The 14,908-nt window shown below is 55.4% G+C and overlaps 9 protein-coding genes across 9 annotated transcripts; 3 read left to right on the forward strand and 6 right to left on the reverse strand.

The window, feature by feature from the left end:
- Window positions 1–1,098: 1,098 nt before the first annotated feature.
- Window positions 1,099–4,099, reverse strand: CLUP02_00173 (helix-loop-helix DNA-binding domain-containing protein; the record flags this gene model as incomplete). The annotated part of the gene is made up of 2 exons (XM_049279225.1): window positions 1,099–3,201; window positions 3,254–4,099. The coding sequence occupies 2 exons, from the start codon at window positions 4,097–4,099 to the stop codon at window positions 1,099–1,101; spliced, it is 2,949 nt and encodes a 982-aa protein (XP_049135182.1).
- Window positions 4,100–4,124: 25 nt separating this feature from the next.
- CLUP02_00174 (uncharacterized protein) lies at window positions 4,125–4,936 on the reverse strand (the record flags this gene model as incomplete). Its single annotated transcript, XM_049279226.1, has 2 exons — window positions 4,125–4,691; window positions 4,766–4,936. 2 exons carry the CDS (start codon window positions 4,934–4,936, stop codon window positions 4,125–4,127), a joined length of 738 nt encoding a protein of 245 aa, XP_049135183.1.
- Window positions 4,937–4,965: 29 nt separating this feature from the next.
- Window positions 4,966–5,178, forward strand: CLUP02_00175 (uncharacterized protein; the record flags this gene model as incomplete). The annotated part of the gene is made up of 1 exon (XM_049279227.1): window positions 4,966–5,178. One exon carries the CDS (start codon window positions 4,966–4,968, stop codon window positions 5,176–5,178), a length of 213 nt encoding a protein of 70 aa, XP_049135184.1.
- Window positions 5,179–6,774: 1,596 nt separating this feature from the next.
- CLUP02_00176 (uncharacterized protein) lies at window positions 6,775–7,142 on the forward strand (the record flags this gene model as incomplete). The annotated part of the gene is made up of 2 exons (XM_049279228.1): window positions 6,775–6,909; window positions 7,020–7,142. 2 exons carry the CDS (start codon window positions 6,775–6,777, stop codon window positions 7,140–7,142), a joined length of 258 nt encoding a protein of 85 aa, XP_049135185.1.
- A 266-nt stretch (window positions 7,143–7,408) lies between these two features.
- CLUP02_00177 (uncharacterized protein) lies at window positions 7,409–7,552 on the reverse strand (the record flags this gene model as incomplete). Its single annotated transcript, XM_049279229.1, has 1 exon — window positions 7,409–7,552. The coding sequence occupies one exon, from the start codon at window positions 7,550–7,552 to the stop codon at window positions 7,409–7,411; it is 144 nt and encodes a 47-aa protein (XP_049135186.1).
- Window positions 7,553–7,992: 440 nt separating this feature from the next.
- Window positions 7,993–9,639, reverse strand: CLUP02_00178 (uncharacterized protein; the record flags this gene model as incomplete). Its single annotated transcript, XM_049279230.1, has 1 exon — window positions 7,993–9,639. One exon carries the CDS (start codon window positions 9,637–9,639, stop codon window positions 7,993–7,995), a length of 1,647 nt encoding a protein of 548 aa, XP_049135187.1.
- A 58-nt stretch (window positions 9,640–9,697) lies between these two features.
- On the reverse strand, window positions 9,698–10,102 carry CLUP02_00179 (uncharacterized protein; the record flags this gene model as incomplete). Its single annotated transcript, XM_049279231.1, has 1 exon — window positions 9,698–10,102. One exon carries the CDS (start codon window positions 10,100–10,102, stop codon window positions 9,698–9,700), a length of 405 nt encoding a protein of 134 aa, XP_049135188.1.
- Window positions 10,103–10,587: 485 nt separating this feature from the next.
- On the reverse strand, window positions 10,588–10,998 carry CLUP02_00180 (uncharacterized protein; the record flags this gene model as incomplete). The annotated part of the gene is made up of 1 exon (XM_049279232.1): window positions 10,588–10,998. One exon carries the CDS (start codon window positions 10,996–10,998, stop codon window positions 10,588–10,590), a length of 411 nt encoding a protein of 136 aa, XP_049135189.1.
- A 645-nt stretch (window positions 10,999–11,643) lies between these two features.
- Window positions 11,644–14,616, forward strand: CLUP02_00181 (UvrD/REP helicase; the record flags this gene model as incomplete). Its single annotated transcript, XM_049279233.1, has 1 exon — window positions 11,644–14,616. The coding sequence occupies one exon, from the start codon at window positions 11,644–11,646 to the stop codon at window positions 14,614–14,616; it is 2,973 nt and encodes a 990-aa protein (XP_049135190.1).
- Window positions 14,617–14,908: the final 292 nt, after the last annotated feature.

Genomic DNA, 14,908 nt, shown 5'->3' on the forward strand with positions numbered 1-14,908 from the left:
TGGGGGGGTCCCGGTCTCATGCACCTTTGAAAGGTGGAGACGTACCTAAAGTACCCACGATCACCTGAAGCCCAGGGCCCTTGCCGTGTGCCCAAGGGAGCAAAAAGCGGATTCATTCCCTCGACTGCCGCACCGAGAGACGCCGATAAACTTGCAGCACTTCCATGTACTCGGCCTTCCGAATTACCTTGCTCCAAGGTGTGCGAATGCAGAGAGAGTACTTACTCCATACTGATTCTCCATCCAATTCGGCCCATCTCATCCCTTACCATATGATGCATCTCTCTTCGAGTCCTTGCCCTCACCCCAGCGTCTCCTCTTAAACACTGCCCAGTCCCATCCATAGTCTTTCCATATGGTCCTGAAAAACACCATCAACGTCAGTGTCGTCTTCAAAACACCAGACATCGTATGCTTTCCTTTCAACTTCTCATCAAACCCTCTGGTTATCTCGATGCTCGATGACTTGAGCAGAGCGTAGTAACAACACGTCCTATTGAAAGAGGAAAGTCGCCTGTGCCCTCCATGACGGAGTGACATACCCCTCGTTGCAACCCTCACGGAGACAGCTGACTGGAATGGGGCAAAGCTCCAGGATGTCCTCCATCCCCCCGCTGCAGCTCACCGTCGCCCACGTACAAACTCCAGATAACATATCAGTATTGTATGCAACGAAAAATCGTCGATATTGATTCTACATAATGGCAGGCCCCTTAGCCCGCATATTATAGAGAAAGAGAAAATTTTCCATCGCAACTTTTTGAGCCGACTTGTATATATCCCCAAACCACACCGTCCGTCTCCTTGTTCTGTCCCATTCCGTGACAGTCCGCGCGAGAGTTCAATCTCAGTCAGATGCGACGTCCCGTCTCTGCTCATGCAAAATCCGCTGGTTCCATCCTTTTCCAGCCGTAAGTCTCGTTGCTTCCCTTGCAAAGTAACGCCAGTCCAAGACATACGTCCTCCCCAATAGTGACGCCGAGCCCTTTGCCCTATCCATAGAAAGTACAACAATATAAAGGAAATAAGATGCATCTACTAAGTATGTAAATAAGGGGAGATACCGCCTCTGAATATACCACAACACATACACCTCCCTCAGCACCCATCTTCTTCACACTCGCTCATACTACCGTAGCCCGTGTCGGTCTCCATACCGACAACACTTTTAGTGATGCTGAGGCAGCGGTCCACCATTTTGTGACGGACGTCCTGCTCGAGACCACACTTTTCGCCAGGAGCGCTGCCGATCCAGATACGGAGACTGCCGGCGACGCGCTCAAGAGACGTGCTGAAGTTGTCAGAAGACGACTGTTGTGCGTATAGTTCTTCCATAAGCTTGAAGAGAGCGGTGCATCCAAGGAGAGACATGTTGGCGGTAGCGCTGGGGCGGGCGATCTTCTCGATAATTCCGAATCCCTTTTGTGATGGGGTGGCGGCCAGCTTGGCACGTTGAAGGTGGGCAATAGCCATAGCACAGTCGAGCGCCATCTGGACATCGGGCGATTGGGCGGTAGACGAAGAGTCGATGATGGCGGCAATCTTGCTGAGGGACTTTTGTTCGCTGGTCGGCTTGATGTTCTGGAGCGCGGCGGCAATATTGGCTCCTCGCTTCTCGTCAACAAGCACGGCGCGGGCCACAAGAGCGCGTGCCTGCACACCGGAGCCGATAGGAGATGTCTTGAGGGCGGTGGTCAAGCAGGTTGACACTACCCTCGGGGCATCACCATCATCCTTGCTTGCCTCGAGACTGGTGATCAAGGCACGCTGAATGGTCTGGCTCGACCACCAGGCAGCAACAGCATCCAGTGGGGATCGGACAGCCTGGTCGTCAACAACGGTGTCCATTCCGTCGTTGTGCTCGGTAACTCCCTCGGTAGTCGACAAGTTCCACGCCAGGTTGTAGGCTCGCTGGACAACGCTGTTGTTGAGCACGTCGTCGCATTCTTGCTCGATGAGGGCAGCCAGGTGCTCGGGGAGATCATCATCGACCTGCTCAGAGTTACGGCGCAGCTGCGAAAGAACACGGTTCTGGTTTCTCGCCTCGTTCCAGAGGGAGCGGGCGACCTTCTTGGCAACGATATTGTGAAGTCCCTTGGCACCAAGATCCCAAAGAAGGACACGGACGTGAAGAGCCTTGAGCATCAGTCGGGAAGGGGTATCGGGAAGAGTGCCTGATGCCAGGAGGGTAAGGGTTAGTCGGCTCTTGTTGATCTCAACATCGCCTCCTGCAAGCTGGGCATCCAACGCAATTGACCAAGCCTTGACACGGGCAGCCTCCTGCTCTTCAGTGAGACCGGTGAGCATTTGGTAGCCGTGGACACCGATAGCGTTGCGCATGCTCAACTTCATCGTCTTCATGATTAGAGCGGCAGCTTCGAGGAAGAAGTTGTGCTGAGGAACCCAGACGGTCTGAATTGCAGTCAACCAAGCTTGGCGACGGACGTGAATTGGGGATGCAACGGAACCAGCGGCCTGAAGCGACTCCCGAAGACGTTGCGCCTTCTTGGGCTTCCCCTCAGATGGAACGAAGAGCGAGGGCACAAAGACCCACAAGCAAGTGCCAAGGAAAAACAAAAGTTTCAGATGCGAGATGATCTGGGCAGGAGAGATGTAGTAGCCGCCAATGTGCATGTGAGAAGTCGATCCGAGATAGCTGAGCAGCTGGATGGGCAGGGCGAAGAGACCGCGGCCTTCGGGCGTGTCGTTGCTCTGCTCGTTCTCTCGCACAGCCTCGACAATCATAAGGCCGGCCAGCGAGCCGACCATCAGCTTGCCGAAGTACTGACTGCTGTTGCCCCATCGTCCTTGTTGCTGCATCTGTTGCTGCTGCTGCTGTTGCTGGATCTGTTGTTGTCGCATGACGTTGGGGTTTCCGCGGTAGTTTTGCTGTGGCATGGGGTAAGGTTGGCCGGCCGCCATTTGAGCAGAAATGATACGCTTCATGTCGTCAGGCACAGGAATCATGCCCTGTGCAGACTCGCCACGCGGCGTTCCGATAGGGGTGCTCATGTACTGATCCTGGGGGTACTGCATTGGAGTCGGCGGTTGCTGGAGAGGGCTCATGGCACCATTCATCGCGCCAGCCATGAAAAGCTTCTCAAAGGCGGCGATTCTGTTCTGCATGGCATGGTTTTCGTCGCAGAGACGGTTATTCCTCTTCTCCAAATGGCGAATGTACTCGGTGGCCTTGCTCAAAACCTGCGATTGTCAGTTACTTGTCTTGTCAGAACGCTTCATCCTGACGACTTACTGTAGCCTTGTTGAGCTTGTGGGCTGGCGTCAAGCCGTGAAGTTCCTCGCGATCTTCGGTGGTGTCTTCTCCCCTGGCACTCTTGGACATGATCCTCAGACTAGGAACGCTATCTCGAAGCGCGGCAATCTTGTCGTTGAGATTGGTGCGATACCTCTTCTCAATCATGTTATGGGCCGTCTTCTTGATAGGCTGGCCGTCCTCATCCTCCTCCTCATCGTCGTCGACATCAGCCGAAGACTTGCGCTTCCTGCTGGCCTTGCTGGAGTCGTGGGCATCGGGAGACGACAGTCCTGCTGCCTTGTGATCGCTGGTGGCGGATCCGGGGCTCGGCTCGCTCTTGGGAGATTGATACTGCAGATGGGCGGGCATGGCGATATTTCTGAGCTTTTCCTGTTGGGCGGGAGTCAGGGTACTCAGGGTCTCTTGCGGGAGGGTGTGTGGTTGGCCTCCTCGATGGGATTGCTGGTTGTTGGGGGCGGGAGGGGGAGCGGCATAGAAGCCAGCCTGGGCGAGAGTTGAGTGATCAAGACCGGAGGTGACGGCGGGAGGGCCGTGTTGATGGTGTTGGTTATTCGGAGAGAAATCCCACGAAGCGGCAGTCTGGAAGAGAGGAGTGGCGCCAGCGGCGGTGGTGACGGCAGCGATGTTGTAGGTGTCGTACGGGGGTGTGTCTTGAAAGGACCAATTGTTTGCGTCGTAGTAGACCTGATTGTCGTTGGCGATGCTGGATCCAGTTCGGTCAGATTTGACGTTCTGGCCGTCCGAGTCGTCGAGGAACGACGGGGGCACGCCGAGGTTCGAGTCGTCGAGGCCAAATAAGGCGTTGGGATCCTGGTCCGCCATGTTGCAGAGCGGTCAAAATATGCACTTATGGGCTGATGCTCAATTCATCGAAGTCGGGACGGGCCTGGGATTCTTTGGGTGCGCTCGGCGCTGGGAATGGGGGCCAGGTCCCGGAATCTAGAGCGGGACTCGATGTGAGTGGCCGGCGAGCAGCGACGGGAGCGGTGGACGAGGCCGCAGGGGCCAGAGATTGGTCGTGTCTTTTGGGTGAGGGAGTGAGGTATCGGGAATGCGAGAGCAATTGACGGCAATCAGCGGCGTGGTGCTGAGCGGGAAGAATGTCTGGTCGTACGACTGTCGGCAGAAGGCGATGGACAGATGGGGATGGAGGAGTGGTGTCAGCCGGGAGGCAGAACGGAGAGACCCAGAGGGAAAACAAGCGAGAGGGTCGAAGTCGTATGACGCTGGTCTGGTTTTGCGGCGCCTTATTTTTCCTCTCACGGATGCGACGCAGCGAATTGACGGGACTTGCTGGGGGTGGGCCACTGCTCTCAGGGCCAGACTGCAGGTCGAGCGTCGAGGGAGGGACGAGAAAGAGGGGCGGGGATGTCAAGTTGTGTGTGTCGGGGGACTCTGTGGTTGCTTGATGTTCCTTTCCGATGCATGCACATTCAACGTGCAGTGCAGAGAGATTATTCTGGAGTCGTACTTTTTCTTGGTCTGTACGGATATCCTGACGAAGAATTCGAGATGCTCAATTGCGGTTTGGCAGTGCCAGTCAATGGGTGGAGGGCAGGCAATCGGGAATCGAAATCGAAATCGAAATCGGGTGGGAGGGTCGAAGGAGAGCGAAAGAGGGAAGCAGAGAAGGGGAGAGGGAAGGGAACGGGGGAGCATCGTACGATTATCTAGAAACTACGCCTGATATGAGCCCAGAGACCGCAGGAGCCCAGACCACCACCCGTCCCTGCCCGTCCTTGCCAATGATCCATCTCGTCAGGTACGTATTCGCACCAAGTACTCCGTACCTTGGTGCTTTCCTCAGTTCCTACAGGCTGCCACCAATCAGCCGTGGATCGTACCTACCCTTAGACTCGACGCAGGAAGGACCAGTCCTAGGCACCTTCTACGACCCGTAGCTCGCCCGCTGTCCGTACCAACTCCTTCCCACATTTGGTTTGACCACCATCAAATATACCTACGTATGTACTGCCACCGCCGACTCGTCCCTGCTTCGCTGCCCTACAGACCCGGGATGCTGCTGCCAACAACTTCCTTCCTGCCAGGTCTGCACCATCTGCTTCATGAGTTGTTAAGGAAAAGTCCTCCCAACTCTCGATACTGACGGCTGCCGGCAATGATCCCGCCGGCTGGCAATTCGGGGAAGGTCCACTCGCACTTTGACAGCAGGTACGTATCCTCACACCTTGTTTAATATGAGACGATACCTTCCTCCCGTCTGTCTGCTCGCCCGCCCACCCTGACTCCCCTTCAGGTACCGACCGACCTTACCTCGGGCATCACTCAATACCTAGGTGCTCATCCAAGCGTGCCAGGCCAGGCCAGGCCAGGGAAGACAGATGAGCAAAGAACTCACACTCGCAAGTCTCACAGTCTCAATCGCAACGATGTGGGACGCCAAAAGTCTGGCAAAGGGCAGTTCTGAGTCTTGGATCAGCGCTGGGAGATGCCGGATGGGCCTGGTCATGGAGCCCCGGGGGACCAGGAACACCGCGCCGGCCACCCTCTCTGACTCTCACAGTGACAAGCGTCTTTCACCCTCCTCTCTCACACAATCTCACTTGCTCGCTTGCTCACTCACCATAGGTACGCATCGCTCATCTTCTAGGCTTCCCCACTCTAGAAACGCCACTTACCGCCAAGCAACACTGCGCCGTGGCACGCGTAGAAACTGGCAAAAAGGCATGACCGGTAAGTCAAGAGTGAGAGAAGTGTGTGAGAGTTCACCCTTCGGATGAGAGGGGGCCACCCGCGAGCCGGGAACGCCTTGGTAGCCCAACGCTTCCACATGCTATCTACGGTTACGGACCGAAACTATCGCTTGATACCGAATCTTGAACTCCTATGGAATTCCAATGCGGACTGCGAGTAGGTAGATACTGCAAGCGCTGCTCACAAATCCGTCCCGTTTCCATGTAAAAGTCTCATTGCTCATCGCTTCTTGCCTGAATCCGTACTCGTAGGGATCTCAAGTTGCTCAGCTCCTCCTCGTCACAAACACCAGCCAGCCAGGGTCACCGCTCATACTCCAGCTCAGCTCGATGGGTGTCCCATGATGACGACGGGCATTTTTCTGCCCTAGCCTTTTTACGTCTCCACACTTTTCATTTGCGATGCCCCCGTTTCTCTTCAGTTGCTATTGATCTTTAAAGTATCCGTACCTCGACCCTCGATGAGCCAAGACTCACCGGCGCTCGCCGTAGCGCTGGGTCGCCGGATCACAAAAACCTGCAAGACACCTGAAGAAAGAAACGGAAAAGAAGACTTCGCCCCCCAGCGGCCCTCACTAGATTGAGACTCGAGAGAGACATCAGCCGTAAGCTAGTAGAGCTCGCTAGTTCCAATATCTCCGGTGCTGAAAGGCTGAAAGCAGCTGTGGCTTTTCCACTATCAATCACCTTGCTCACCGGTGGCGCCTCGGTTTCTGTCTCTCCTCGCTTTTCTCCTTCTCTTGCGCTCTTTCAACTTTCCAGCTGTGTTTCTCGTGTCCGGATATGCCTCTTATCTCCCCCTCGCAAGCGCGCGCGCTCGTCACGGTCGTTTTGGTGCTTCATGCTTCTTTTCCAGACCAGGGCCGTGTCCTCGACTCGTGGACCGTGAGGTGTCTTCGCCCGTCTCTACCAATGTGCGTGTGTGCCTGTCTCTGCTGCTCACGCTCAGTGCCCACACTCAGTCCCCTACCCCGTCCATCACGCACACAACACACCTTGCACACCTCGTCCTTCTGATTCTCATCCAGCGCCTCAGCGAGTGTCTCACAATGGAGCATGGCTGCGACTCGCCCTGCTTGAGCCTGCCACAACATCACCAAGAATGCAGAAAGGCCAAGCATCCCACCCAGGCACCCCGCAAACACGCTTGACGGGTGCTTGAACTTGGCCTCTAACCATCCCTCCGGCCCGTTGGACCTCGTGCTTCAACGTCTTTAGCAACTCCCAAAGACCCAGCAAAACTGCTCAAAGTCTGAACAGTATCTGTCCCCTTCACTGGTGACGTTGGCAGCCATCAGTTAGCTTTTAGTGTGCCTACCATCTGCCTGCCGATCAACGGACGCTCTTTGGCTCCCTCATCTCTCACTGTGACTGAACCAATCGAAGACTACTTATTACCCCTCCCTCATCCGAGACACTAGAGACAATCCCTCAACCCTCCGTCTGGACCATCTGAAACGCCTATTCGTCCTTGACACGCATGGCACGAACCCTGAATTGCATACTGCAGCATTGCAGAATGCGAGCGAAGAAGGAGGGCAGAAAATAAAAACTTAATCATTAAATACCTAGGTGCTATCCGTGGATCGTCTCGTTCCAGAGAGGAGGGCATGACAGATCGTCTTCCCTCTGTCCTGCGCGTACTGACTCTTGTCATAAACTCTGATCATTGAACCGGAACCCCTCATCTTTCCCTTTCTTGCTATGTAAAATGGTATTTTGCGTATGTGCGATAGAAATCCGATGGAAGAAAACTAAGATCCAATTAGGAGACAACGCCAAGAAACGTCTCTCTCTTCCTCATCCTCTCCTCTCTCTCTCTGATTCCCCTCTCCTTCATCCCAATTCCAAAAAGGGGGAAAAGAACATTTCATCATGGCATTACCCTACGGTCGCCCGCCAGGCCCTGCTTTGCATTGTCCACAGTCTATATGGGTATTTTGCCCCCTGTCCGTACTCTCCTTTTCTAACTTCCCGGAAACCTGCCCGACAACCCTCTGTTTACCAGATGTCATCATCACTCCTGACCATCTCCAACGTTGGTGTCTTAGGCTCCAGCTTCTTCATCCTCTTCCGGTCAGCCTTGGTGATGAGGGACGGCGTCATGGGCACGCAGGGCGTGAAAGGCTGGTAAGGCGAGTACGGCACCGCCATGCCAGTAGCCGGCGTGCGTGCTCCCGACGGCGACAAAGGTCCCGTGCGCGTGAACACGGTCTGTTTGGTGGTCTGCGAAGCCAGCGACGGTGAGCTCAGAGCAGGCTCGTACGCGCGCAGAGGCAGGGATCCGCCAGTGCGGACTGCCGAAGGGGCCTTGGACCGGAACCCGGCTCCTGGCAGGGGCGAGGCGGGGAGCTGGAACGAGGATCCCGGCTTCGGAGACGAGGGTAGGGTGGAGCTGAATCGGGCGCCCGGCTTCGGGGATTGCGGGAGCCCGATGAGCGGCGCGGTCGATCGCTCCGAGACGGCGGAGTTGGGGTCCATTTCGGAGGGCGCCGCAGACGGCTTGCGGACATGACCGATGGGGATCTGGCCGCCGATCCGCTCGTCGATGCTCTGGGTGCTCTCCGGGGAGTGGTCAGGGCTGACGGGTGATACCTGGCCGTTGTGCTGGTGTACTCCGTACGGCATCTGCATCTGGCTCATGGGCACCGGGGGAGGCGGGGGCGGTGCGTACTGCCGCGGCGGTATGGCGTTCATCTCTTGCGCCTCCTGTCTCGGGAAAGTTCCCGTCATGGGTGTCATGATGGGTGACGAAATGCTGATACCCCGGACGTTCTTGTCCTTCTTAGGAGAACGCAGCGCCGAGAAGATGGATGAAGCTCTCGACTGCTTCTTCTCTGGCTTCTCCTCTGCCAGGTTCAGGTTGCCTGGCTTGTGCTTTTCCTTCCTCAGGGACGACTTGCTGAAGCTGGCATTCGTCGGCGTCGGTAGCTGAGGGTTGGCCGAAAGTACCGGTGACCCTTCCAGCTTGATGCCCTGAAGTTTGGCCTCCTCCTGCTCCATCACGTACTTGTACATCTCCTCAAGTTGCGTTTGCGCCATTTTCTTATCTTTGGCGACGATTCTCTGGTCCACGGTAAAGTCTATTCCGGGCGCCTGAAGCGTCGACGTTGGTGTTGGGTTGACGTAAGGGGTCTGGGGAGTTGGATATTCCGGCGTCTGGTATTCCTCGGCACCGGGATACGAAAAGTTGCGGACGGGGCTCCGGGGAATACTCCTGGGCGAACTCGGCACCTCAAGGGTGAGTTTCGGGGGTGACTTTGGATCGTCGAGCGGCTCTTCAAGTCCACCCTCAAAGTTCACCTCGTCGTCACCGGCAGTGAGGGCCTCACGACGTTTTTTCGATAATACGAGCAACAAACCGGCGACCAGCACCAATGATACTCCGTAGGAACCGACGATGGCGCCGATCTGGTAAGGGAGATATGCAGGGTCTCTGAGAGCGTTTGCAGATGCAGGCGGTCCGTCCTCTGGTGATGGTGCGGGATCCCAATCAATGTTCAACGGGTTGTTATTGCTGCGAGTCTCCAGGACAGACGGTGACGGGGCTGCAAGTGTGATGTGGCTGCTGCAAAAGAAGAAGTAAAGAACGAAGGTCAAGAAGTGAAGTCGAGGACACGAGTTATGACGGGCTTGGACGGGTTTCATGGTGAGGTGGTGAGGACACCGCAACTCTTTTTAAAAGTCAAATCCAGCTTTGATGATCTTACCTCCTGGAGGAGGGTCCGAAACACATTGTGATGGAGAAGTTACATGGAAAGGCACGGATATGCGGCGTACAAAGGGTATATAGCGGCTGGTGAAGTTCGGCAGTGCGTCGAGATTGGCGCTGACCGTGTGCTCTGGACTCTGACTTGCTGAACACCCAGGCACGACGCCTGCGAAGCGGTCGCACTCGCATGATGGCGACGATAAAATAGCGCCCAAAATGGCTCGTGGCTATTAATGTCGTCTGCAGAGGAGGCGGGAGCATCAAGGGCTTCCCGAGATGTGGTTGGACGGATCGACGTGATGGCAGGGGGCGTAAGCGCCGAGGATGGCTGCCGGGGGCATGATTGGATTGCTCCGTCACATCCAAGTTGATCCAACCCCGCGCCGTGCCACCCTTCATTGTCATTCAACAAGAACTCTGGCAACTCAATTCGTCCTCGCAGGGCCATAAACCATGTCCTGCCATGCCCTGCCATGGCCCCAAACTGGTTGACCACTGAGAGTCGGAATCACCGTGGTCTGTCGTGAACAGTGGTGAAAAAAGAGGAGCGGTTCCCAGGTCAGCTGTTCAGGTGGTTCCGCCTGTCGTCCTCGCTTCTCATCCTGTCTCTCACGTCTCTTCAGTCTCGACTGTCCAAGGGGACACATGCAAAGCGAATCCAGTCCCCCAAATCCAGGCCCAAGTCCCGGCAGCGGGAAGGCCATCCCTGCATTGGCCCCATCACTATCTCGTTCTGACCGCATGAGCTGCTGCAATAGGGCACAACGTTATTGCACTGGCCTTGCCCTCTGGAGCACCGCATCACAGGCGTCCTCGAATGGGATCTCTGCCCAAGTGTGACTTCACATTGCGGGCAGCATTAAAGCGTGATGATCGTAACTTCATCACCGTGATAGGACCGACGCTGTTCTTCTGCCATCGAGCGACATCGACCGATGGAACGTTGACTTTGTTTCTGCCCGTTCGTGCCGTTGAGTTGAGTTGAGTTGCTCCTGTTTCTCATCCACGACGGAGAGGAAAACCTTGGGCGAGCACGGGTGAATGTCCGTTCGCTTTCGGCGGGTAGCGAACAACCCTTCGCGAGTCATCAAAGCAACAACGAAGAAAACAGACTTTGTCCGAGCGATGCTTATTCGCTTTGCCCAGTGGAGCGTTCCGTGGTCCCTTACACCCTTCCAGCCGGTCGTTGCCGGTCTGGCACGTCTGGGTGTGATGGAAACGGCGGGATGGGACTCTTGATCGAAGAAACAAGAGCCAGCTTGTCGAATCAGAGCCACGCATAATGGTTTTGGCATAGACTCTAGAGGAAGGGGGGCTGTGGTGTTCACCTCGCGGAGCTCAACCGATAAACCGTCGGCGAATGCATCCGGATCCGAGAGCAGTGTGACTGCACCGCCTATTGAAACTCGTCGATGATTGCCGCAATAGGGCATCTTTCGCCTGGGCGCTTGGAGAGCATCGAAGCAACGGAAGAAGCCAAACTGAATCGTCGGGTCACCCAGTGGCTGGGTGGGATTTGTGGTTCATGTCTCATTGGGTGACTTTGAATTCATGAGTTGAGTCGCAAGAACAAAGAAGCCATCAACGAGAGTTTAGCGGTCCGGTATGGGAGTGTTCCCCTGCTGCTTCAGTGCGAGCTGCAGGTGGGTCGCGGAGGTTTGCGGATCTGCGGATGCACGTGCGTGGCGAGGTATCCTTGGCAGGGGCCTTCACCCACGTGAGCGATCACCTGATGTCGTGCCGGGTACACAGGTACCGCGATGTTGAGTTGGGTGCTGGTGCCACAATCAAGCAACCGCTAGACGCGTCAACTGAGCCCTGAGACGCGACCCTCTTCATCGGGAGGCGTTAATCGAGCGGAGCATTCACTGTTGGACAGCATTCTGTATACCAATATTTGCAATTCACTTCCCTTTCCTGCCAATGATCGCCTTACGACAATGAACTCGTCAAGTTCGGCCCCAGGCCCAGCCGAATCCATCCTTGCGACATTGAATCCAGCACAATGTCGCGCCGTCACGTCCAAGAATGCCACCGTCGCCATCCTGGCTGGCCCTGGAAGTGGCAAGACGCACACCTTGACATCTCGTGTCGTTTGGCTTGTGGACAATGTTGGATACGCGCCCACTGACATGATTGTCGCCACTTTCACGGTCAAGTCCGCACGGGAGATGAAGGAGCGCATCTGCAAGGCCCTTGGAGATGACCGCGGGAAGAAGATTGTTCTCGGCACATTTCACAGTATTGCTCGCCGCTACCTGGCTGCCTATGGAAAGCGTATAGGGCTTGATGAAAAGTTCGCCATTGCCGACGATGGAGACTCGAGAGCCGTCATCCAGAGGATTTGCAAACGATTACAGCTATCAGTCGATCCTCCTGCTGCAAGATCATGGATCAGCAAGAAGAAGGCTAGGGGTGACAATCAGGCGCCAGTAAAGCGGAACGGCAAACCAGTACCCGAGAATCGCGACCTGGAAACATGCTTTCGCGAGTACCAAAGCCATCTCGAACGGTCGAATCTGCTGGACTACGACGATTTGTTGACTAAGTGTGTGGAGTTACTTCGAAAGCACCCTTCTTGCGTTGCCAACGTCCAGGCTGTACTCATTGACGAGTACCAAGACACCAATGGCATTCAGTACGAACTCATGAGGCTGTTTGCTCAGGCACGAGAACGAATAACCATTGTGGGAGATCCGGACCAGAGCATCTACGGCTGGCGTTCCGCCGACATCAAGAACTTGTACCGTCTGCTAAAGGACTATCCCAAAGCGGACGAGATCTCCCTGGAGGAAAACTACCGCTCGTCCCAAGCAATCCTGGATGTCTCCCTGAAGGTTATCCAGCAAGACAAGAAGCGTTACCAAAAGGTCCTGTTACCTATCCACAACAAAGGCACACGACCAGTTCTCCGGAGACTCAAGTCTTCAGCCGTGGAAGTCGAATGGATTGTGTCTGAACTCAAGAGAGCCTTGCTAATGGCCGGCAAGATGCTGACCTACGATGATGTGGCCATTCTCCTACGGTCGGCATCGCTTTCTAGGCACGTCGAATCCTCTCTAGGAAAAGCAGGCATTGCATATAAAATGGTTGGCGGATTCAAGTTCTACGACCGCGCTGAGGTCAAGGTGATTCTTGACTACCTGCGTGTCATTCACCAGCCCGACAACAACGATGCAGTGGCCCGCATCATCAATGTTCCCCGCCGCGGCGTTGGAGACACAACTATAAAGTCCCTTCTCGAGGAAGCCGAGAGCTCCAAGCTCAGTGTTTGGGTGGTGCTAAATAAGCATTGCCGGGGAGAGCGCCAGGCAAAGACGAACATCAAGAAGGCCATGGAGCAAAAGATTAGCGCAGAGCTTCTGAGACTGATTTCTGGGATCAGAAGGAAGATTGAAGAGCCTCCAACCGGGAGTCCATACTACCACTTGGTCGACCTTATCCAGAATCTGCTTTCACAGCTCAACTTCCAGAGATACCTTCAGGAGAACTACCCCGAGGAGCATGAGACGCGATGGGCCAACGTTCAGGAATTCATCAGTCTGGCGGGCGATTTTATGCGAGACTTGAACGCCACAGCTGAGGCGGATCGTCTCCCAGCGATCGATGGAGTCCAGCAGGTGCAAGAAAATGATGCCTTGGGCCGTTTCTTGGCAAACGTCTCCTTAGCGTCGGATGCGCAGCAAAAGGGAGATGCGGAGAACAAGCCGACTGTGACCATCTCAACTATTCACGCAGCTAAGGGTCTTGAATGGCCCATCGTCTTTGTACCAGCAGTGTACAATGGATCCATTCCACACTCGAGGTCAGAGGATCTCGACGAGGAACGTCGGCTACTTTATGTGGCCATGACACGTGCGCAGACACTCCTCTACCTTAGTTGCCCAATGTACAGCTCGCAGAATGGAGGAAACGGTGGCGAGCGTACTGAGCTATCGCCTTTTATCCCATCAGAGATTCATCCGTATTTTAGGAAAACCGGTCCATCCTTTGAGCCTGGGATCCTTCAGGAGATGGGGCGCATTCTTGGAAGAGAGAAAGTTGTGCCAACACAAGACAAGGTGTACAAGGAACTGCCGCCCATGGAACGGCCCGAGGACAACTTATGGCCCGAAAATCCGGAAGACTCTTTTGGCGAAAGGGGCGCGAGTGGGAGGAACATGCCCTGGGCACAGAGACGCCCTCGGGCACAGGCAACTTCAGCATCAGAAGAGGGCGATTCCCAGCCGATACCCACCTGGCACACTTCTACAACAATGGACAGTGCTTCCAACTTCACTCTGCCAGGCTTTACGACTGCAAGCGCGGCACGGGAGATGCTGGCTGCTGCAAGGGAGATGGCCGCATCCGCTCAGCAAAACGACTCTGGACCTCAAAAGTCCGCCGCGCCCAGAAAGGGAACGTCGAAGCGGCCGGCTGATCAGCGGAGTCTTCTGGGTTTCGTCAAGAGGACCAAATCCGATTTATCGCATACATCCTATCCCTCAACACATCGTCCAGCAGCTCCCGAGCCACGATCGATTGCTCAAGAGCTTCCAGAGTTGCCAGACTTGCACCAAGCGCAGCGCCCTGCGAATGCCATTGAGCCGGGCCTCAGCGGTCACCGACTCGGACAGGGGAGAATGCCCGCCAAACCAGTAAGACCAGCTTTCGAGGGCACCGTGGGGCCAAAGAAACACTATACAAACTTCTCGAGCTCCCCGCCTCGAGCAAAATCTCCTGAAAAGGAGAATCAAGACATGAACGAGCCACCGCCGGTCCGGGAACGGCCGGCGAGCTGCTTACATACGACCACGACTACGAATGGCTTTGGGGGATTCGAGCGGCCGGCGGCGTTAAAGAAGGAAGGGGGCCTTGCACCGATAGACCGGCTGAGGAAGCCCTTCAAGCCGCTGACGATTAATAGATCATGAGGGTATGGTCATGGCTTCTTGCTTGGACTTTTGCGGCGTTTACTGTGGGCACGGCGTTGCTCAGGTGTTGGCTGGGCATACCTCGTAGCATGATGATAGAAGAACTCTAGATATGTACATTGAACATTTCGGTTACATAAGTCCTTACCTCAGGTACTGGGCAAAAGTGATAGGCTCAATACAAGCCCAATAGGGAAAACCAAAGTCCCCGCGACATAAGACAGGACAATATTCCTCCGAGCTGACGGACACGTCTCCACTTTTCCCGGGTGCAGTCGGCTGGGGTGTGCCA

This window comes from Colletotrichum lupini, chromosome 1 (genome assembly GCF_023278565.1).
Source record: "Colletotrichum lupini chromosome 1, complete sequence".
Classification (NCBI taxonomy): Eukaryota; Fungi; Ascomycota; class Sordariomycetes; order Glomerellales; family Glomerellaceae; genus Colletotrichum; species Colletotrichum lupini.